The sequence below is a fragment of the Ctenopharyngodon idella genome, chromosome 13, assembly GCF_019924925.1.
Source record: "Ctenopharyngodon idella isolate HZGC_01 chromosome 13, HZGC01, whole genome shotgun sequence".
NCBI lineage: Eukaryota > Metazoa > Chordata > Actinopteri > Cypriniformes > Xenocyprididae > Ctenopharyngodon > Ctenopharyngodon idella.
In genome coordinates, this window is record NC_067232.1 from 28,734,565 (window position 1) to 28,756,709 (window position 22,145).

Here is a 22,145-nt window from a genome sequence, read left to right on the forward strand (position 1 = left end):
CGAAATCCTGTTGGAATGAGCCATGGAGAGAAACAGATGGAGAAGAGGCACCAATCTTAATGAAAACATTGTTGAAAGCTTGTAAAAGCTCATCATTTATAGACATTTCCTCATGTCATTCCAAACTTTTATGATTGCGTTCTTCTGTGGAACACGAGAGCTGATGGTCTGAAGAATGTTGGCTTGGACAAAATACACTTATAAAAGTTGCTGCCTTCAAATTTTAAGTACAATCAACTTGCATGATTAAGTCATTTCAACTTAAATTACATTAAACTGACTTAATAATACAAAAAAAATTGAATCTTGTATAACTATTTGAATCTGGAAAATTGCTTAACTTATTTTGATAAGGCAATGTAAAAACATTTGTCTGATATCAATATAACATGTTCTTTGTGAAGATGGTGTTTGATATTAAAAAATATATATATTTCATTTCAGAAAAACAAGCAAACACAAGGGGGGTCAAACATTTATTTGGCCTAATCGTACAACATCTTATTAACACCTGGAAATGTTAGCAAAATAAAGAGTCAGAAAATGTATGTACAGAGACTTAACAGAACAAAAATATATATTTGATAAAAGCAGTGGTTTAATTCCCCTTTGTCGTAAACTTTGAAATGTGTAGCTAGATCTGATTAAAACTGTAAAACATCATTAAAAACAGACTAAGACTAAAACCTATTCACTCGCCCAGATCTTCTGACACCCTACAGTTTTCAGGGCTAAAAATTGGAATGTAGAGCTATTTAAACACTTTTTAAAAAGATTTTTTTTTTGTTTTGTTTTTTTTTGTATAGTTTTCACATCGTCCTTTAACCAACTCCTAAAAGGACAATTTGTCATTTCACTCATCAGCCCTGAAAAATCAAGGATCGGATGAAGTTTAAAAGAGAAAAATGACTGAAAAGTTTGTGAACAGGGAGCCACGCTCTTCCATCCGCCGCTCTTCCTCTGAGGCGGAAAATCCATCAGTCATTCCAATCCATACACAGAGGATCACCGGCCCGATTCCCAACAACGCTCTTGACGTGCGGCACGGGTCAGGAACAGACCGCAATCAGCAAAGGTGGTAAAAGAACTCAGATTCTCTGTAGTATTGCTGTAACTTTAAGATTGTGGCTCAAGTCTCATATATTTATATATATTTATATATATATTTATATATTTCAATCTCAAAAAGAAAAAAAAAAAAAGGATAAAGATAAACAGTCTAGGTTGCCACAGTGAGGTGAGGTCACTCTGTAGCCGGCTCCGGGTCCGAAGCTGTGGTGGGCGTGGTCTCTTCAGCAGGGGCGGGGGTCTCGGGGGTCTCAGATTTTGTGATCTCCTCTGTGGGCGCGGCTTCTGTTTCCTGGGCGGGCTCTTCTGCTTTAGGCTCTGCCTCTGCCTTTGGCTCCTCCTCTGCTTTTGGCTCCTCCTCTGTCTTTGGCTCCGCCTCTGCCTCAGGTGCCGTTGTCTCATTGGTCTCTGCCACAGCCGGCTCCTCCTCTTTGGTTTCCGTAGCCGCCTGGACCTCCTCCTCGGGTTTGCCTTCGGCGGTGGGCGTGGCAGCGGTCTCCGTTGCCTCCTCGCTTCCCTTCTTGTTCTTCTTCAGGGAAATGCCCTTAAATTTGAAGGAGTTCTTCAGTGAGAATTTCTTCTTCTTCTTGGTTTCCTTTGCAGCTTCACCATCGGATTTGGTGGCGTCTCCCTCGGTGGCAGGCGCGGCTTCGATGCCATCTCCCGCCTCCGTCTTGGCCACCTCCTCCTCCTTGGCAACCTCTGCGGTTCCATTTCCGTCTGCTGCCACGGCTTCTCCATCTGGCTTGGTGGATACGTCACCGTTGGTTTTCACGTGGCCATTTTCCTGAAGAGAAAAGCAGAAAGAGGGTAGATAAGCCAAATGCATCTTGGCACACACACACACAGATATATATATATATATATATATATATATATATATATATGTAGTGGATATATATATTCATACATACATACATACACACACACACATATATATATATATATATATATATATATATATATATATATATATGGTTAAAAACACTTCAATCTTATGTAGAATTAAACCTCGCAATACAACAATATCAGAAGAATATAGCCTACATAAACCCCTAAAATAGCTAAAATAGATATTAATTACTGTATGCAGAAAAGAATGAGGAATGTGAGGACTGCTGTATATAATTACATTATAGACTGAAGCAACACCCAGTTAAACCCAAAAGCAGAAGTACATCATGTAATTACACACTGCGTGCGCTAGGGGCAGTGTTGTTCCACTAAATATAATCCACAGCTTAGAAAACCAGCCACTGCCAGATAGAACAAAGAAAAGGGAGACAGCAACCTAAGAGACAGTCTGACTCTAAAACACTTCTTTTTTCTTGCATTTACTAAAAATTGGACAACGATAGCCATTCAGGTGATGTATCGACCGAGCTCTACAGCCCTGAGATACGCTCGCTGACTCGCTGCAAGTATTGGGGTCTTTAAATCGCATGCATAAAGATATGCAATATAATGTATCGAGTTAATTAATAAAGAAAAGAGCTCTCTCATTACATATGGAGGGGGAAGGGTGCATATGCATTAAGGGGGATGGGTGGAATGGTTATTAATGAAGTAGCAGAGGAATGGTCCATGCATTCACACACACATGCATTGCATTGTTTGCAGATCAGCAGAAGCGCTCCGCATCATTTGCATGCAGCTCTGCAACCTTTTGTTCTCATTTGGGGTTACTGCCAGTTTCAGCGCCATCACACGACCACAGAGTCTCTAACTAAACCAACTAAAATGGGTTCAAAAAACACATTTCTTAAAAACAAATCAAAGAGAGTGAGTTTTACTACAAATTTTCCACCCTAAAATCACAAAATTAGAAAAGACGTCTACAGAAAATCTTCCTTCAGAACTGAGATGATTGTTGCCATTACCAATAGGATTATCAAAAAATGTAGCACAAATTCCAGTATTAAATTGTTAAAAACTAATTGTTGGATCATTAAACGGAGAAAAAAATCATATTGATAAGATGCCATGGTCATAAAAGTGCTTGTGATAGATCCTCACCTGACCATTGGCTTTATCAGCCGCGGCTGTTCCGTCCACTGTAGCTTCACCTTTAGTCAACTGAGCACCCATCCTCCTTTGTGTCTTCTTCAAAGAGTTAAAAATGAAAATAAAGGCAGGAAAAAACCCTAGAGGTCCTTAAATTCGAACCCACACAGTCGAGACGGTGAGTGAGCAGTTAGATTCCTCGTGTGTTTTTAATCTGCTGTGCTCAGCAGATAGAAATAAAGGCTGGTTTTCTGGTAGTAAATCCACACGGCTCTGCGGGGAGAGCAAACTGAGTTTCACAGCTACAAGTGTGAGTATTTGTCTGCGTGACTCCACCCAGCAGCTACGCCGCCCAATCTGCACCAGAGGGCTGGAGCTTCATCTGCCTCATTCAGCACACACTCCTGTAGATCACTGCATCTGCAGCTCTACACCGCTGGATGGATGCACTGCTATCATTAGGGGCTTTTTAGGGGATTTTATGATTATTTGATCAGGAAACTTTCACATCCTCATATGTTTAATGGCTATTGAAATGTAATGAAATACAAAACACTTTTAAAAAGTGAATTTCATTACATTGGTTTAAGGAGAAGTCATTTTTGTCATGTCTCATTATGCTCTAAAAAATCTTGGGTTATTTTTTCTATCCAAGTCCTGGGTTGAGCCTTTTGTGTCAATTTTTTTCCAGCGTTTGGGTAGTTTTTGTGTTACACAGATCCTGGGTCAGACGTAACAACCCAGCGTTTGGGTAGTTTTTGTGTTACTCAGATCCTGGGTCAGACGTAACAACCCAGCGTTTGGGTAGTTTTTGTGTTACTCAGATCCTGGGTCAGGCGTAACAACCCAGCGTTTGGGTAGTTTTTGTGTTACTCAGATCCTGGGTCAGACGTAACAACCCAGCGTTTGGGTAGTTTTTGTGTTACTCAGATCCTGGGTCAGACGTAACAACCCAGCGTTTGGGTAGTTTTTGTGTTACCCAGATCCTGGGTCAGACGTAACAACCCAGCGTTTGGGTAGTTTTTGTGTTACCCAGATCCTGGGTCAGACGTAACAACCCAGCGTTTGGGTAGTTTTTGTGTTACCCTGATCCTGGGTCAGACGTAACAACCCAGCGTTTGGGTAGTTTTTGTGTTACCCTGATCCTGTGTCAGACGTAACAACCCAGCGTTTGGGTAGTTTTTGTGTTACACAGATCCTGGGTCAGACGTAACAACCCAGTGTTTGGGTAGTTTTTGTGTTACCCTGATCCTGGGTCAGGCGTAACAACCCAGTGTTTGGGTAGTTTTTGTGTTACCCAGATCCTGGGTCAGACGTAACAACCCAGCGTTTGGGTAGTTTTTGTGTTACCCTGATCCTGGGTCAGACGTAACAACCCAGTGTTTGGGTAGTTTTTGTGTTACCCAGATCCTGGGTCAGGCGTAACAACCCAGTGTTTGGGTAGTTTTTGTGTTACACAGATCCTGGGTCAGACGTAACAACCCAGCGTTTGGGTAGTTTTTGTGTTACCCTGATCCTGGGTCAGACGTAACAACCCAGTGTTTGGGTAGTTTTTGTGTTACCCAGATCCTGGGTCAGGCGTAACAACCCAGTGTTTGGGTAGTTTTTGTGTTACACAGATCCTGGGTCAGACGTAACAACCCAGCGTTTGGGTAGTTTTTGTGTTACCCTGATCCTGGGTCAGACGTAACAACCCAGCGTTTGGGTAGTTTTTGTGTTACCCTGATCCTGGGTCAGACGTAACAACCCAGTGTTTGGGTAGTTTTTGTGTTACACAGATCCTGGGTCAGACGTAACAACCCAGCGTTTGAGTAGTTTTTGTGTTACCCTGATGCTGGGTCAGTCGCAACAACCCAGCGTTTGGGTAGTTTTTGTGTTACACAGATCCTAGGTCAGACGTAACAACCCAGCGTTTGAGTAGTTTTTGTGTTACCCTGATCCTGAGTCAGACGTAACAACCCAGCGTTTGAGTAGTTTTTGTGTTACCCTGATCCTGGGTCAGTCGCAACAACCCAGCGTTTGGGTAGTTTTTGTGTTACACAGATCCTAGGTCAGACGTAACAACCCAGCGTTTGGGTAGTTTTTGTGTTACCCTGATCCTGTGTCAGATGTAACAACCCAGTGTTTGGGTAGTTTTTGTGTTACCCAGATCCTGGGTCAGGCGTAACAACCCAGTGTTTGGGTAGTTTTTGTGTTACACAGATCCTGGGTCAGACGTAACAACCCAGCGTTTGGGTAGTTTTTGTGTTACCCTGATCCTGGGTCAGACGTAACAACCCAGCGTTTGGGTAGTTTTTGTGTTACCCTGATCCTGGGTCAGGCGTAACAACCCAGTGTTTGGGTAGTTTTTGTGTTACCCAGATCCTGGGTCAGACGTAACAACCCAGCGTTTGGGTAGTTTTTGTGTTACCCTGATCCTGGGTCAGACGTAACAACCCAGCGTTTGGGTAGTTTTTGTGTTACCCTGATCCTGGGTCAGACGTAACAACCCAGCGTTTGGGTAGTTTTTGTGTTACCCTGATCCTGGGTCAGTCGCAACAACCCAGCGTTTGGGTAGTTTTTGTGTTACACAGATCCTAGGTCAGACGTAACAACCCAGCGTTTGAGTAGTTTTTGTGTTACCCTGATCCTGGGTCAGGCGTAACAACCCAGTGTTTGGGTAGTTTTTGTGTTACACAGATCCTGGATCAGACGTAACAACCCAGCGTTTGGGTAGTTTTTGTGTTACCCTGATCCTGGGTCAGTCGTAACAACCCAGCGTTTGGGTAGTTTTTGTGTTACCCTGATCCTGGGTCAGGCGTAACAACCCAGTGTTTGGGTAGTTTTTGTGTTACACAGATCCTGGGTCAGTCGTAACAACCCAGCGTTTGGGTAGTTTTTGTGTTACCCTGATCCTGGGTCAGGCGTAACAACCCAGTGTTTGGGTAGTTTTTGTGTTACACAGATCCTGGATCAGACGTAACAACCCAGCGTTTGGGTAGTTTTTGTGTTACCCTGATCCTGGGTCAGTCGCAACAACCCAGCGTTTGGGTAGTTTTTGTGTTACACAGATCCTAGGTCAGACGTAACAACCCAGCGTTTGAGTAGTTTTTGTGTTACCCTGATCCTGGGTCAGGCGTAACAACCCAGTGTTTGGGTAGTTTTTGTGTTACACAGATCCTGGATCAGACGTAACAACCCAGCGTTTGGGTAGTTTTTGTGTTACCCTGATCCTGGGTCAGTCGTAACAACCCAGCGTTTGGGTAGTTTTTGTGTTACCCTGATCCTGGGTCAGGCGTAACAACCCAGTGTTTGGGTAGTTTTTGTGTTACACAGATCCTGGGTCAGACGTAACAACCCAGTGTTTGGGTAGTTTTTGTGTTACACAGATCCTGGGTCAGACGTAACAACCCAGCGTTTGGGTAGTTTTTGTGTTACCCAGATCCTGGGTCAGACGTAAATGTAGGCAATATGTATTAAAAATGATATAAAATATGCCATACCATAAAATATAATCGAAAATAAAGGAATTATCATGTAAACCGGTGGTTTAGAGGATTTAAGTTAATCCGTAAACATTAATTCGTGTATAATGTAAAAAAATTGTTTTATCTTTATTTACATCCTTTCAGTCTTTTGTGAAATCCCTACAACTAAAAAGGCAGTTCTGTGATGACATCATTGCACAGGAAGTGACATCATTTTGGAGGGAAAACGTCAGCGCCGACATCAGTGAGTATTAGCAATAGAATGAATGGATTCTGTGATGTTCTGTTAGTCAGTTTGCAGAAACAATCCTGTAAAATGAAAGCAAAATTGGTTTGATAATATCAGCATTTCAAGACAGTTAAACTCTCGATGGATAATGTTTGCTCTTCATTTCCGTTCTGTTCCTTTTTTATGCTGTTGTGAAATTAATCAAGCTGTAATTAAACTTGACCAGAGCATATTTCCGAACGTCATCTCTATACTTACATAGAAATTCGTTCTTAAATTATATCAGGAGTGAGCCATTTTTATTTTTGATTTATTTTTATTATTTAATCATTCACACCTCCACTATGTTAGGCTCATATTTGTGTGATTTTATTATGACCTCACACGTGTGATTTGAGAAACCCTTTCCAGTGAACACTATAGATAAGTGCATGGTGGCTGTTTTTACCCTGCAGTTGTGTAGCAACAGATACAAATACATCACGTTTTATTGAAGGTCAGAAACGCAGATTACGTTTTAGAAGCATTTCCCGACAGAATGAGTGAAGCCTGGTAGACCCGCAAACATTTTGCATTTGAATTACACAAGTAAATAGGAATAAAACAGTGAGTAAACAGCCACTACTGTATCATATTTGGTACGCAAAGACCTCGAAATTATCAACACGATCAAAACCTGAAAAACCTGTTGTACACAATCATGCCTTCTGTTTTTACCAGATAATAAAAGACCTTTTTGTGTCATTTCTGAAAATGTCCACCTTCAGCTTGTCTTTTTGCTGTGAAATCTTTAATGAAGTAAATGTGAGAAGAACTTTTATATCATTAGTAATATTTCAAAAGGAATATTTGCTGGACTGCTGGACATTTTTACATCGTTAAAATGGCAGTGATCCATCAGGCTTTTGAGGAAAGTTAATTTGTACATTTCTAAATAAGCAATAAAATATCATCTTTATGAGATGACAACTGATATTTATATGCATTTTATGTTAGTAGTCTACTATATTATATAGAAGATCTCAGAATTTCCTCTTCTTTTTGGCCATATAAATATCAGAAAATACACCAAATTGCATATTTTTGCTCAATTTGGGCCTCTCTGAATATTTCCTCCTCGAGTATGAGCTCCATATTCTCACTATATCATACTATATGAGCCATAAAAGCCTGAAATATCAAAAATGACACCTAATGAAAACAAATATTAATGTTTTATTTTTAGACTAAAGGTTCAGGTAGATTTTTCTAACTGTTATTTCATATGTTGGGCTTTACAGGTTAAAACTTTAGAGTTTCATTGTGTGTGTGTGTGTGTATATATTATATATATATATATATATATATATATATATATATATATATAATTTATTTATTTTTTGCCTGAGAGAATCAAAATAATTTTCTGTGCTAATCGATATCGATACAGCTTAACTCACTCTGAACCCGGAACATTCCTAGAGCAGCAGAAGTTGGAATGCCACATGGTTTTAATGCCCCGCCCACTGCAGTGATGATGACACGCAGCGCCCCTGACCCCCCGCCTCTGGTATGTGTGGAATGTGTTTGCCACCCAAAGATCCCTGCTGTCATTCAGCACACCACTGTGATCCCCGGGGCTGATGGGTAATTCACCCCCACGGCCTGTGGGCGGACGGGGAAACTGAGGGGGTGGAGGTGGAACAGAATCCTCTAGAAAGAGCAGCATGTTCCTGAAAAAACAGAAGGGGGGAATGAAATGAGTAAAAGGAAAAATTACATGGAAATTTTAAAGAAAATGACATGAACTTACAAGGAACATATAAACGCAACATTCAGACGCAGTGAGGTCATGAGGAGGAAGTGGGGCAGATACACTACTGTACAAAAGTCTGGGTTTTGTTTTCGAAAAAAGTCTCTTTATGCTCAACAAAGCTGCATTTATTTGGTCAAAAATACAGTAAAAACAGTGCAATATTATTCCAATGTAAATCAGCTGTTTTCTATGTGAATATATAGTAAAGTGTAATTTATTCCTGTGATCAAAGCTGAATTTTCAGCATCATTACTCCAGTCTTCAGTGTCACATGATCCTTCAGAAATCATTCTGATATGATGATTTGCTGCTCAAGAAACATTTATGATTATTATCAATATTGAAAGCAGTTGTGCTGATTCAGATTTTTGTTAAAAAACGTGATTCACTTCAGACTCTTTAGTGAACAGAAAGTTCAAAAGAACAGCAGTTATTTGAAATAGAATCTTTTGCAACATTATAAATGTCTTTAGTGTCACTTTTGATCAATTTAATGCATCAGTGCTGAATTAAAGAATCGTACTGACCCCAAACTTTTAAACAGTAGTGTATGATTATTCCTAAACCACTAATGGTAAAAAGTGTGTAATTCTGCCAATTCTCATTCTGTTCCTGGTTCTGCAGGTTCACAATGGATCAATATATTCATAAAACACATTAAAGATTAATTAGAGCAGTCGTTAACCCTAAAATGAGCCCTCTGACATCCTCATGTCAGTACAGACCCCTGTCACTTTCTCTCAGAAAGCTGAAAATGTTTTTCTTTTTCTTAAAATGAAGTCAAATAGCTTTAAAAAGCCAATAGAAGCAGTCCATACCATGTTTTGTTCATATTTTATGTCTTCTACAGTGCTTGTGTGAGGAACTGCTGTAAACACAGAGAGCCAAAGAGATTTTCCATCACTGACGTTTAAAGGCGCGTATTTGAATTATGCAAAAGTTAATAAGGCCTTGCAGTGACCTTTTGGTCTGTTTTTCACGCAAAGCTAGTGCACGACTTCAGAAGACTTAGAATATAGTCAAACTAACTATTTTTGTGGACTTTTTTGAGGTTGAGTGAGTAGTTTGGCTGAACTAATACAACCTATTTTTAAATGCTTTAATTTTAGACAAGGCAGATATAGACTCTTCCCATTTAAGCATGACTAAGAGAAGCTCTCTCTCTCTCTCTCTCTCTCTGTGTGTGTGTGTGTGTGTGTGTGTGTGTCTTTTCTTAAGAACAGTGGGAATTAGAATAGACGTATGGAGGGGGAGGGGAAGACACTTTCACAGAGAGAGAAACGTGTGTGTGTTTTAGGTCAACCCTACATTATGGGGACAAAACAAAGATGGCAATATCTAAAATCCTTGTCAGTATAAAACAAGGATTTGTTAGTTTGTACAGTATAAAAATCATCATGCCTATGGAAAGTCCCTGTATGACAATGAAAGCTAACATGAGGGTGTGTGAGGGAGGGAGAGAGAAACAGCTGTAGTATAGATGTGTGTGTGAGCTGCAGTGTTAGTGGGTCAGTGTGCCAGCTGCAGTCTAATCATCTCTCTCTCTCTGTGTCACACACACTCCACTCATATTCTTTAAGTCATCTGCAAAGGGCTCCAAAAACTCTGAGGTTTGACAGTGTGTGTGTGTGTGTACGTACAGTGAATATACAGTAGGCTGTGTGTGTTTTTGCTTTAAAGACAGCAGCACTGGAGCTGCATGAACAGAATCCTGATGTTCTCCAGTATGATGTAAGATGATCACTTATTTATTTGGTTAATCACCTGGAGTTCTGCAGACTCATTTGGTTAAGATTGAATCATTTGATTATAGATTTTGAATGTTAATGTGTTTACTGACTTTTGAAGATCATGTCTGATGATGTTCTCTTACAGTTGCGCCTACAGCAAAACTCAGTGTGCGTTTGTGTGAGTGACGGCCGAAAGCACAACTGCTTTACACTCACAACAGCACAATATCTCAAAAATTAGTAGCGTCTTCCATTGGCTGGACAAACAGATAGTCCCGCCCTCAAACTCCCACTAGTTGAGCCAGTGTTTCTGTCAGTCTTTAAATGGATTACTTTTGGGTCATTCCGTGTCAAATCAACCAGAGGTCCCCGGCGAGATCCTTATAAATGCACTTTTGAGAGCAAGTTAATGTGCCTCCTTGACCATTTTCAGTGGATTTTTGTTACTCAGAGAGTTATGTTTTATGCTATTCCTTTGATGGAGGGAAACAAGATACATTTCTAGTTTCAACATTATTTATTCTTCAGATATTCCTCTTTAAATGCAGTAAGTATCAGCTGTGTGCAAAGTGAACCACATTTGGTTTTCAATCACTGAAAATGAGGAAAATTCAACAATTTTGAACACGGAGCTGCTTTGAGATCCCCATATCTATGGGACCGAACTATATAGAGCCTTGAAAATGAAGATTTCAAAAGAAAAGTTTATTAAGAATGAGAATCTAGAAGGATGTTAAGATATCTTGAATACTTTTAGAGTTACAGGCATGTAAACTTTGGAAAAGGAACATTTATGGCACTCAGGAATGTATGCAATTGAGCTGACAGAAAAACACGAGATACATTTCTAGTTCAAACATTATTTATTCATTCTTCAGATATTCCTCTTTAAAAGAAAAAAAGTATCATCTATATGCAAAGTGACCCACATTTGGTTTTTGACCACTGAAAATGTGTACAATTGACCAATTTACTCATGGAGCCGCATTTAGATCTCCATATCTCTGGGATTGAACCATCGAGGGCCTTTAAAATGAAGATACCAAAAGAAACATTTGTTAAGAACCAGAATGTAAAAGGATATTAAGATATCTTTAATACTTCTTGAGTTACAGACATGCAAACTTGATGGGGAAAAGAACACAAGAAGTGCTTTTTCCCATTTTTGAATGGTCACTATTTGCATATAATGAAACAAAGATTGCTAAAGTCAACAGATTTTACTAATAGACCTACCAATCTCTGTGTAAAAATAAAATAAAGATGCTGCCATCTTTCTAAAGTCATTTTTACACCGCTGTAAATCGGCTCCAAATCACAGTGGATTACTCAGTAAATATACATCTGTGACATTTAATATTTGGGCTTTCATCACTATTTATGTTTGTTTTTCTAAAGAAAAAATATTAACAAAATCAAAAAGCAGGGGAAGTTTCTGAAATTTGGTTGATTTGACACGGAATGACCCTTGTAGATTTTGTCTGTGTTTTAAGACAGGATTTGTGTTTGTTTTACACTTCAGTTTGAATCCATTTGTGTGGAGACCGTGTCTTGAATCCATTATTGTGTTACTGCACTGTTGTTTTAGAGAGAGAATCTATTTAGAAGCTTACAAACAATCTTTCTCTGAAGCACTCTCACACGTTTGTAATCTGTGACAGAAGCACTCGCTCTTTCCCAGACTCCTTCGGCTCATTGTCATTCTGTTCCAGTTTCACGTTTTCACTGATCTTCTGCTGCTGTCAGGTTGCCATAGCGCTGCGTTTCTGTTAGCGTATTCGACGGCGTGACCCATTTTTCACCCCCCCATCATCCCTCGCCCTCAATAACCCCTCTCTCCCCTCCTCCAAACGACAGAAATCCTCCACAGGCCTGTTTTCCTCATTCACCACTTACACTCGCTTTTCTCTTCACCAAATGTCTGAGATCTTACATTTGATACTCATTCAGTTCTTCATTAATGTTGATATTGTTTCAATTGATCTATGTATACATTATATATATTGTGTATATATACATTATCTCCATAGAGAAATAGATTTTAAACATATAAACCTTTCAGTACCTACATGAGATTGTTAAGATCTGTGTGTATTTGTGTTTTGAATGTTTTAAATGTGCATTTGAGGTTCAGCAGTTGAAGAATAACACTACCCATAATCCTAAGAGATAGACCATACTCATATTCATATATTTGCAAATACCTGAATATTTTGCTATAAAATTTTCACTTAGGATCAATGACAATATTTTTATTGTATCATCATTTATATTTTGTTTGCAATGCTTCATTGGATTTCATCATTAAAAAGAGATTAAGTGCATTATTTCTCATCATTTTTCAGATTTTCAAATACTTTTTGATTGGCATCAAAGTTTATAATGTCATCTCAAAGCTTGTTGGTTTGGTTCGTGGCTTTTTATTGAAGAATTTTCGAAATTGTTATGGAGACAATGAATGGGACGCATGAATAATGACTTTTGGCCTGTGATTTTAGAAATCTTGAAATATAAGTTGTATGAAGCACTTTTATGACACATGTATGTTGTTCTGCTTCCTTTTAGGAGCTTGAAAACTCGGCTTTATGGGAAAGAGCAACCAGTACAATTATTAAAATCCAAAAGAAAATACGGAAGATAGAAAGTCATCCAGGTTTTGAATGGCATGATGGTGAGTAAATACAGATTATTTTTATTTTGACGCAAACTAGGGTGAATGTTGATTTCATGTTGACTTTATACTATGGAAGCATGTTTCTGCCACAGAACGAAGAAATACAATAAAAGTAATTACGAGTTTGTCTCAGAATTCTGATTTTTTTCTCATAATTGCAAGTTTATGTGTCGCAATTCATCAACTTTATAATTCGCAATTGTGAGTTTATATCACAGTTCTGATAAAAAAAAGTCCAAATTGTAAGATATAAACTCAAAATTCTGAGAAAAAAAAAAGTCAAAATTACGAGATATAAACTCAAAATTTTGAGAAAAAAGTCAAAATTGCGAGATATAAATTCAAAATTCTGAGAAAAAAGTCAAAATTACGAGATATAAGCTCAAAATTTTGAGAAAAAAGTCAGAATTATGAGATATAAACTTGTAATTGTGAGAAAAAAAGTCAGAATTGTAAGATATAAACTCAAAATTCTGAGAAAAAAAGTCAAAATTACGAGATATAAACTCAAAATTTTGAGAAAAAAGTCAAAATTGCGAGATATAAATTCAAAATTCTGAGAAAAAAGTCAAAATTACGAGATATAAACTCAAAATTCTGAGAAAAAAGTCAAAATTACGAGATATAAACTCAAAATTCTAAGGAAAAAAGTCAGAATTGTGAGATATAAACTTGTAATTGTGAGAAAAAATGTCAGAATTGTAAGATATAAACTCAAAATTCTAAGAAAAAAAGTCAAAATTACGAGATATAAACTCAAAATTTTGAGAAAAAAGTCACAATTGCGAGATATAAATTCAAAATTCTGAGAAAAAAGTCAAAATTACGAGATATAAGCTCAAAATTCTGAGAAAAAAAGTCAGAATTATGAGATATAAACCCAAAATTCAAAGAAAAAAGTCAGAATTGTGAGATATAAATCACCATTTTGAGAAAAAAGTCAGAATTGCGAGATAAACTTAAAATTCTGAGAAAAAAAGTCAAAATTACGAGATATAAACTCAAAATTCGGAGAAAACAGTCAGAATTCCGATATATAAACTCAATTGTGAGATAAAAGTCACAAGTACCTTTTTATTTTTATACTGAGGAAACAAGCTTTTATATTAAATCAAAGAGTTTGTACTACAGTATTAAATCAGTCTTGTAGAAACACACAGACTGACAGCAGATCAGTGTGTGTGTGTGTGTGTGTTTAATAATCTGATTATGATTTCATTTCATAAGACATTCACGCATATGAACCAAAATAAGACCCGACACGATTTATAAATCAGGAGCGTAATCACAGGATTTACATGACTGGATTACACACACACACACACACACACACACACACACACACACACACACACACAATGTAGTGTCCGGCTAGACACATCTGGTGCTGTTTGTCTTTATGGCTGAAAAAGTTTCAAAGCAGGAAGTAAAAAGACATCCTGAGTTTTAACAGGGCAGCACGTCCTCTTAAACACACACACACACACACACACACACACACACGCGCACACACACACACACACACACACACACACACACACATTAAGGATGTAGCAAAATAATATAATGCAAACTCTAAATCTAGAACACATACAGAGGCCATCTGATCATCTGGCAGTGTTCAGTAAGGAGTTAATGGTGGGAAGCCCAGAGCTGTGAAACAGAGGTCAAGTCTGTTTACTCTTTTCTTCTCGACATCCCTCGTATGTGTTCATCCTTCAACATGTGAGTTTGAGCTGTTAAAATCACGTGAAGAATGTGAGCTATCTGAATGTGGTGTGAGTGATCGTGGAGCAGTACATGAACTCGTCACACAACCAAACTACACTTGACCGAGGTTATCCAATCAGACGCGGTTATTGAAGAGTTACGCACAGGTGATGTTTGACCATCAGCATGTGATGAGAGTCACTGAGAGAGGAAAACAGTGCAGTGGACTTTAAATCTTAAAAGTCTGAGGAAAAGTCAGCACCTTAAAAGTTTTGTCATACATTGGACCATATTAGAAGTAACTAGATGAGTAAAGTTCATAGACAAACTTTAAGTTGGCTTGAAAAAACTTGCCAGAAAGTTTGAAGTAGTTTTAAAAGTTTGAAGGATTTCAGTTAGAAATAGTTTTAGTTTAGTAGTTTTAAAAGCCGGGGTGGTTGCCAGGGTACTCTGAGTGGTTCCTAGGGTTTTGTTATGTGGTTGCTAAGGTACTTGGGTAGTTGCAAGTTACAAGCATGTTGCTAAGATGTTACTAGCATGATTAGCATGTCACTAGCATGATGAGCATTTTGCTAACTTGTTTTTAGTATGTTTCTAGCATGATTAGCATGTTTATAGCATGATTAGCAAGTTACTAGCATGTTGTTCGCATGCTGTTAGCATGATTTGCATGCTAGCATTATTAACAAGTTGCTAGCATTTTTCTAGCATGATTAACATGTTACTTGCATGTTGCTACCATGATTAGCAAGTTACTAGCATGGTTCTAGCATAATTAGCATGTTTTTAACACATTGCTAGCATGATTAGCAAGTTACTAGCATGTTGTTAGCATGTTTCTAGCATGATTAGCATGTTACTGGCATGTTGCTACCATGTTACTAGCATTACTAACAAGTTGTTAACATGATTCTAGCATTATTAGCATGTTAATATTTTGTTGCTAGCATGATTAGCAAGTTACTAGCATGCTGCTTGCATGTTTCTAGCATATTGCTACCATGATTAAAAAGTTGTTAGCATGTTTCTGGCATTTTACTAGCATGATTGACAAGTTATTAGCATACTGCTACCATGTTTCTAGCATGATTGACATGTTGCTAGAATGATTAGCAAGTTTCTAACATGTTTCTAGCATGATTAACATGTCACTAGCATGATTAGTATTTTGCTAACTTGTTTATACTATGTTTCTAGCATAATTAGCATGTTTCTAACGTTTCTAGCATGATTACAAAGTTACTAGCATTTTTCTAGCATAATTAGCATGTTTCTAGCATGATTAGCATGTTACTATCATATTGTTAGCATTTTTCTAGCATGATTAGCATGTTAGTGTCATGTTACTACCATGAGTAACAAATTACTAGCATGTTGTTACCATGTTACTAGCATTACTAACAAGTTGTTAACATGCTTCTAACATGATTAGCATGTTACTATTTTGTTGCTAGCATGATTAGCAAGTTTACTAGCATGCTGCTTGCATGTTGCTAGCATGATTTAGAAGTTGTTAGCATGTTTCAGGCATTGTACTAGCATGATTGACAAGTTATTAGCATACTGCTACCATGTTTCTAGCATGATTAACATGTTGTTAGAATGATTAGCAAGTTTCTAACATGTTACTAGCATGTTTTCTAGCATGATTAGCATGTTAATAGCGTGTCGCTAGCATGATTACCATGTTGTTAGCATGCTTCTAGCATGAGTAGAATGTTGCTAGAATGATAGCATGATTAACATGTAGCTAGCATGTTAACGTGATTAGCATGTTGCTAGCATGATTAGCATGTTTTGCTAGCATGTTTTTAACATGATTTCACATATTGTTAACATGAAGGGGAAAAAATCCTGCTACAAAACAGCTAAAACCAAGTAAAACCAGCTGATTCAGTAAAACATCCTGTTAAAAACCAGCTAAAAATAGCTAAAACCAGCTGAATCAGTGGAATATGTGTAGCTTTTTCGTCATTCTTGTGCTCTTTGAAGCCCATGGTCAATGCATGTTTTCATTTATGGAAAAGAGCGTGAAGTTTCCTAAAAAATGTCATTTTGTGTTTTGGAATGAGAAGACGGTAAATTATGACTCACTGTTCATTAAACCCTGTTATTCCAGTCTTCTGAAAATCAGCATTAGTTTAAAACAAAGACCCATTTTTGATTTTGGTTTCAGTCAGTTGTGTATTTTTATGCAAATCTGGATTAAGAAATGTCATTCACTCTACTCAGTCAGCTGACACACTCCAGTAATAGACAATGCTGGGATTTTCCCATGAACCCTGATTCCCAAACATTAATCAAATGTGCAGTGAATCACACCGCTGGATCAGCGCTACGCTCAGACAGAAACTGATTCAGTCAGAGATTCACAGATGCTTTCCTCCAAGAAATATCCGTCAACTTCGGTTCAATCCTCCCATCCTTCCTCCAGGCCACAGGAAGTGGGTCCCCCAGCGTGACACTGGCGTCTCATCCTACAGGAAACAGGAAGTGCCCTCACACGCCTGAGGGAGGATGACATATCCTCAGCCTTCATTATTTCATTTCCATTCAAATTCCAGCTCATGAACGGAAAGGAAGCGCTGCTAAATTGCAGGAGCGTTTGTTTACATGCGGACGTGTGTGTGTGATTTCTGGAGTCTCAGGAATGTCTTATCGCACTCATATCAGTGTGTCGTTGGAGCAGCAGACGTGTTCATACATGAATCTGTGATATCTGAATCACTGCAGATCAGCGCCGGTGACGTCAGCTCTGAGAAACGCTCTTTATGGATGTTTTCACACAGTTTGATCGGAGCTGTTTACTGCTGAACACATGACTCACAAGACACCGGCGGGATCCAGTTATGAACAAACATTCTTCCAGTAACGTTAATAGAACCTTCATTCAACGTTATCTGGTTTTTAATCATGTTCTCAAAACGTTAGCACAAACACATTATTTATACATTGTTTTTTTTTTATTAGTTGGACGTTTGTCTAACGTTTTTTAAATGTTGCTACAATGTTCAGAGAACATTCAAAAGTAACGTCCCAATAATGTTTGCAGAATGATACAGTGGAATGTTCCCTCAACGTTCGCATAACCAAGAAAATTTTTTTTTACAACTTAAGCTGGACATTTTGAATGTTCAGAGAACATTCGTTGTCATAACGTAATGGGAACGTTAGAAAAATGTTCTTAGAACATATTTCTGTCAGCTGGGTAGTAATAGTAGTAGACCGAATGTACATTTCAGCCAGTCAGAATTAAGCCAAAAGCCACGAGAGGAAGTGATTTTACCGCGGTTAAAGGCTGCTGTTCATGTTTCTGATTGTTTTTATAAATGTACAGTAATGGCAGTTTGATATAAGACGCCAATGATCAATAAATATTCATTTTTATTTGCTAATATAATTGCCAAAGTTTATTATAGCTGGATGTTTTGTAGCAATGTGCTGCATTAATATTTAAATAATACATTTAAATATCAAAATATTTAAAAAATTAAATTTAAATATTTACAATTAAAATATGTATTTTATTGTAAATATTTAAATTTAATATTCAGTACATTTAAATTGTAGTACATTTCAAATATATTAACTTTAAATAAAAATATCAAAAAATAAACTCAGATATCAAATAACAGTTACAATTATAATCAAGCACTTTACATATAAAAATAAGTGTTCTTTTTTAAAGCATAACAAAAAGATTTTTAAAATAATATTAATTTAAAAAGTTCTGTCAAGTAAAACCTTTAATATGACTATTATAAAGTGCTCTTTTAAAGAGATATATATATATATATATATATATATATGTGTGTACTATGTATTGTTAAATTTGTGCAAAAAAATTATTTTTGTATATATATAAATGTATAATTATAAAATATTTTAATAAATGACTATACAAATATTTAAAATAAATATTGTAGTGAATATATATATATATATATATATATATATATATATATATATATACGTATTAAATATTACAATATTTAAATATAAAAAAATGTAAATAATAAAATGAAAATAAATAATAACATTTAAAAAATAATAACAAAATAAATAAATATTAATTAAAAATTTAATTTAATAAAATGTGCATTTCTCCATGATTATTAAATGTCATAAAATAACATTTTGGAGGAATTTTTTAGGAATATTTAGGACCATTTTCATCATATTGCTGTTAACACTTTTTAGTAAGGCTCACACAGACGCATTATAGTGATTTTACCATGATTAAAATGCCATTTCACGTCATCACCTATAGCCCTTTACCACGGTAAAATCATGGTGTTCAGTGTGGATTTTAATTGCGTCTGGTGTTGACTGACCCCCGGGAGAGATCAGAGGATGCAGTTTAAACACAACCAAACTAGGCTGTCCAGGAAATGGACACACACACACACACACACACACACACACACACACACACACACACACACACACACACACACGCACACACACACACACACACACACACTGACTGACACTGTAAATGAGCGTGTGGCCTTATGAGAGCAGAAGGGAAACGTGCTGGTGTGTGTGTGAGAGTTCAGCTGACGCAGATGGCGGTGTGTGTTTGGGGTGTTTCAGTCTTGAGGTGGGGTGTGATGAGAGAGATGAGGGTTTTATTAGGGCGAGAGTCATGCAGGAAATTTAGGGACTGAAATCTGACTGTTCTGAAATCAGACGCTCTGGAGCACGAGAAACTCAACATGGAATCAAACTTAATAGACATTCCTGCTCTCATTGTGAACCATTCGTCAATCCATGTCATTCCAAAGGAAAAAATGTTGGTTTTCATAAACTTTCATGGTAATATAATAACATGTTGCATCTCTGAAAAAGGCATTGTTTATATATATATATATCTCACACTGCTCAAGTTCGCATCATGACAAACATATTTTGTGAAATATTTGTGATGTTTCAAATACCTGTGAAACGTTGTTCATTTAAATATTTTTGTGATGATGCAAACTTAAGAAGTGTGCAGATTTTTAACTATACATCAGATAAAAATGTAATTTTTGTTAACTGAAATGAAGTTGGGATCCAATAAAATATGAATATTATGTGAAAATTTTGCCTTGGAATAAAATAAAATAAGTTGACTCAAACTAAAACTGAAATAAAAATAAATGAAAGCTAAATAGAAACAGAAATAACATCACAAAACCACAGTTATTAAAACTTAAACTAAAATTAAAAAGAAAACTGAAAATGTACACATGAATGCTAATTCAATGTATTAATAAATACTATAATATATAAATAATCATAAAATAGCACATGCTTGTTTTTCAGAAATAGGCATCACCTAAAACGCTCCATCTTCATCCCACACCTTTTTCATTGATGGTTTTACTCTGAATTTCGTCACATTAAGGAAGTGAAATGAGCTGCGAATGCGGTTTATGTTGCTCAAACAAACAGATGGATGTTGTGATAGTGTCATAGAGACACACTGTTTACACCGCAGAGAAATCAACACTAAATAATGCTCTTTTCATATTTTAATCTGGTTTGATAAACGTGTTTTTGTCACTGAGACACACTTCAGCGTCTGTATCAGATGTGCAGGAATCTGACGCAGTGGATCTTCTCTGCCGTTATCAGAGGTGTGAGTCACGTCACGACACCACACAAACCTCAAGACCCAGAGGTCAAAGGTCAGTGATGTTCGCAGAGTCGTTACAAAGGCCGGATCAGTGAATATGAACTCATTTGTTGAAGCTTCAGTGTTTTTATCTCACAGCCTCTTGATCTCTCTTTCTCTATCGCTTTTGTTCATTCCACACATGCCAGTGTAAATGACAGACGTGGATAAGAGATTGTGCCCATCCTCCTTAAGATGAAAGATCAGGGTCATCATTCCCAGACCTGCAGGAGCCTCCAAACCTGAGGAGAAATCCTGAGGAGAAGTCCTGCTCTTCAGTGTAAGTCTGTGGGTCTTTTTACACACTCTCTTAACCACTAACCCTAAATATGAGTCATTAGGGTTGCCATGTCTACATAACAAAACTAGCCAATCAAAAGTAGCGCGATGACCATCCCAAAGATCAAAACTCAAAAGTTTAACTCGCGAACTCGCGGCAACAAAGTGACCCTGATCCCGCGGGAAGATTTGGCAACCCTGGAAGTGATTGTGATACTTGTCTTAGATTGTAAAGCTGAAGTATTCAAAGTTTAGACGTTGTTTCACTGCCCAGGACCAAACCATCCGCCAGCCAACAGGAAATCCTCTCCTGACAGGAAGTGACACGGCACATACGTGCCTATGAAACAGGAAATGCACCCTGTGTAAGTTCATTCATAACAGTCAAGAACAGACGACATACAAAACTAGGGCGGGGCAATAGCTGAAAGCAATTTATATTTAATATATAATATTATAAGGCTTTTAATGGTGTTCATTGAATATCCTGATATTTATAGTTATTTCCTCAGAATTAGATTTAAACTGTGATTTCTCTTTTTTTAATCAAAAGAACTCTCATTTCAACCTTTTTACCAAGTAGATTAAAAAAATAAAATTAAATTAAAACACAGCAGTGAAAGTCTAGTTTATGCCAAACCTTTCAGTATATATATATATATATATATATATATATTATATATATATATAAAAACACAGAGACCGTCATATATAATAATAATAATTTAAAATACATTTTTAAATTATAAAAATATAATAATTTTTTAAAATATTTTATAAACATACAAATTATATTACAAATTATTTAATAATTTTTATGCACAAATGTAACAATACATAGTATCAAATACCAATATTTACCAATTAATTTATTTTTATAAAATATTTCAGTGCTTGACATGTTTTAATGTTATTGGAATATTTTTCATCCTGATGTGAAAGAATCAGTGAATCATTTATTTGAACCAGTAACTGATTCATTGAAATGAATCAGAACAACTCTAATGCTATTCTTTGCTGCTGAAATTTAAAGATGCGATTAAATCATCTGTGTGAACTCTGTCCGGTCTGTGATAGGAAAGAAAAATAAATTGCTAAATTCACAATAGCTATGTTTCCATTCAAAGTTGTGAATTTTACTTGGAATATTGTGTAAAACATTTGTGAATAAAGCAGTGGTTCATCCCATGTGTTCAAGAGAACAAAACAATCTCTTCCTGGGAAATTGGTGCAAAATATCAGTAATAAAATCTAAGTTGCTTCAGTTGGACTACAGCCCCACTGACTCCCTGTGCCAATGCACTGATGAAATTAAAAACTGGATGTGCCGAAACTTCCTTCAGTTAAACAAAGACAAAACTGAAGTCATTGTGTTCGGAAACAAAGATGAAGTTCTCAAAGTGAACACGTACCTTCACTCTAGGGGTCAAACAACTAACAATCAAGTCAGGAATCTTGGTGTGATTCTGGAGTCAGATATGAGTTTCAGTAGCCATGCAAAGACAATAACTAAATCAGCATATTATC

The 22,145-nt window shown here is 37.0% G+C and overlaps 1 protein-coding gene and 1 long non-coding RNA gene across 3 annotated transcripts; one reads left to right on the top strand and one right to left on the bottom strand.

The window, feature by feature from the left end:
* Positions 1-463: 463 nt before the first annotated feature.
* marcksl1a (MARCKS-like 1a) lies at positions 464-3,381 on the bottom strand. The gene is made up of 2 exons (XM_051916780.1): positions 3,085-3,381; positions 464-1,855 (listed from the first exon to the last, which is right to left on the bottom strand). The coding sequence occupies exons 1-2, from the start codon at positions 3,154-3,156 to the stop codon at positions 1,244-1,246; spliced, it is 684 nt and encodes a 227-aa protein (XP_051772740.1). The 5' UTR covers positions 3,157-3,381; the 3' UTR covers positions 464-1,243.
* LOC127524825 (uncharacterized) lies at positions 1,740-21,321 on the top strand. Of its 2 annotated transcripts, XR_007933172.1 has the most exons (5): positions 3,574-4,645; positions 6,130-6,783; positions 12,859-12,964; positions 20,244-20,352; positions 20,489-21,321. It is a non-coding gene; the product is annotated as an uncharacterized LOC127524825 (long non-coding RNA). The 2 variants fall into 2 exon arrangements; XR_007933173.1 differs by lacking the exon at positions 3,574-4,645 and adding an exon at positions 1,740-1,878 and having other exon boundaries at positions 6,684-6,783; positions 20,244-21,321.
* Positions 21,322-22,145: the final 824 nt, after the last annotated feature.

Coding starts and splice junctions, on each gene's coding strand:
- marcksl1a (XM_051916780.1), bottom strand. CDS start 3,156: ATGGGTGCTCAGTTGACTAAAGGTGAAGCTACAGTGGACGGAACAGCC. Junction 1,856..3,084: donor CTGATAAAGCCAATGGTCAG/GTGAGGATCTAT, acceptor TTTTCTCTTCAG/GAAAATGGCCACGTGAAAAC.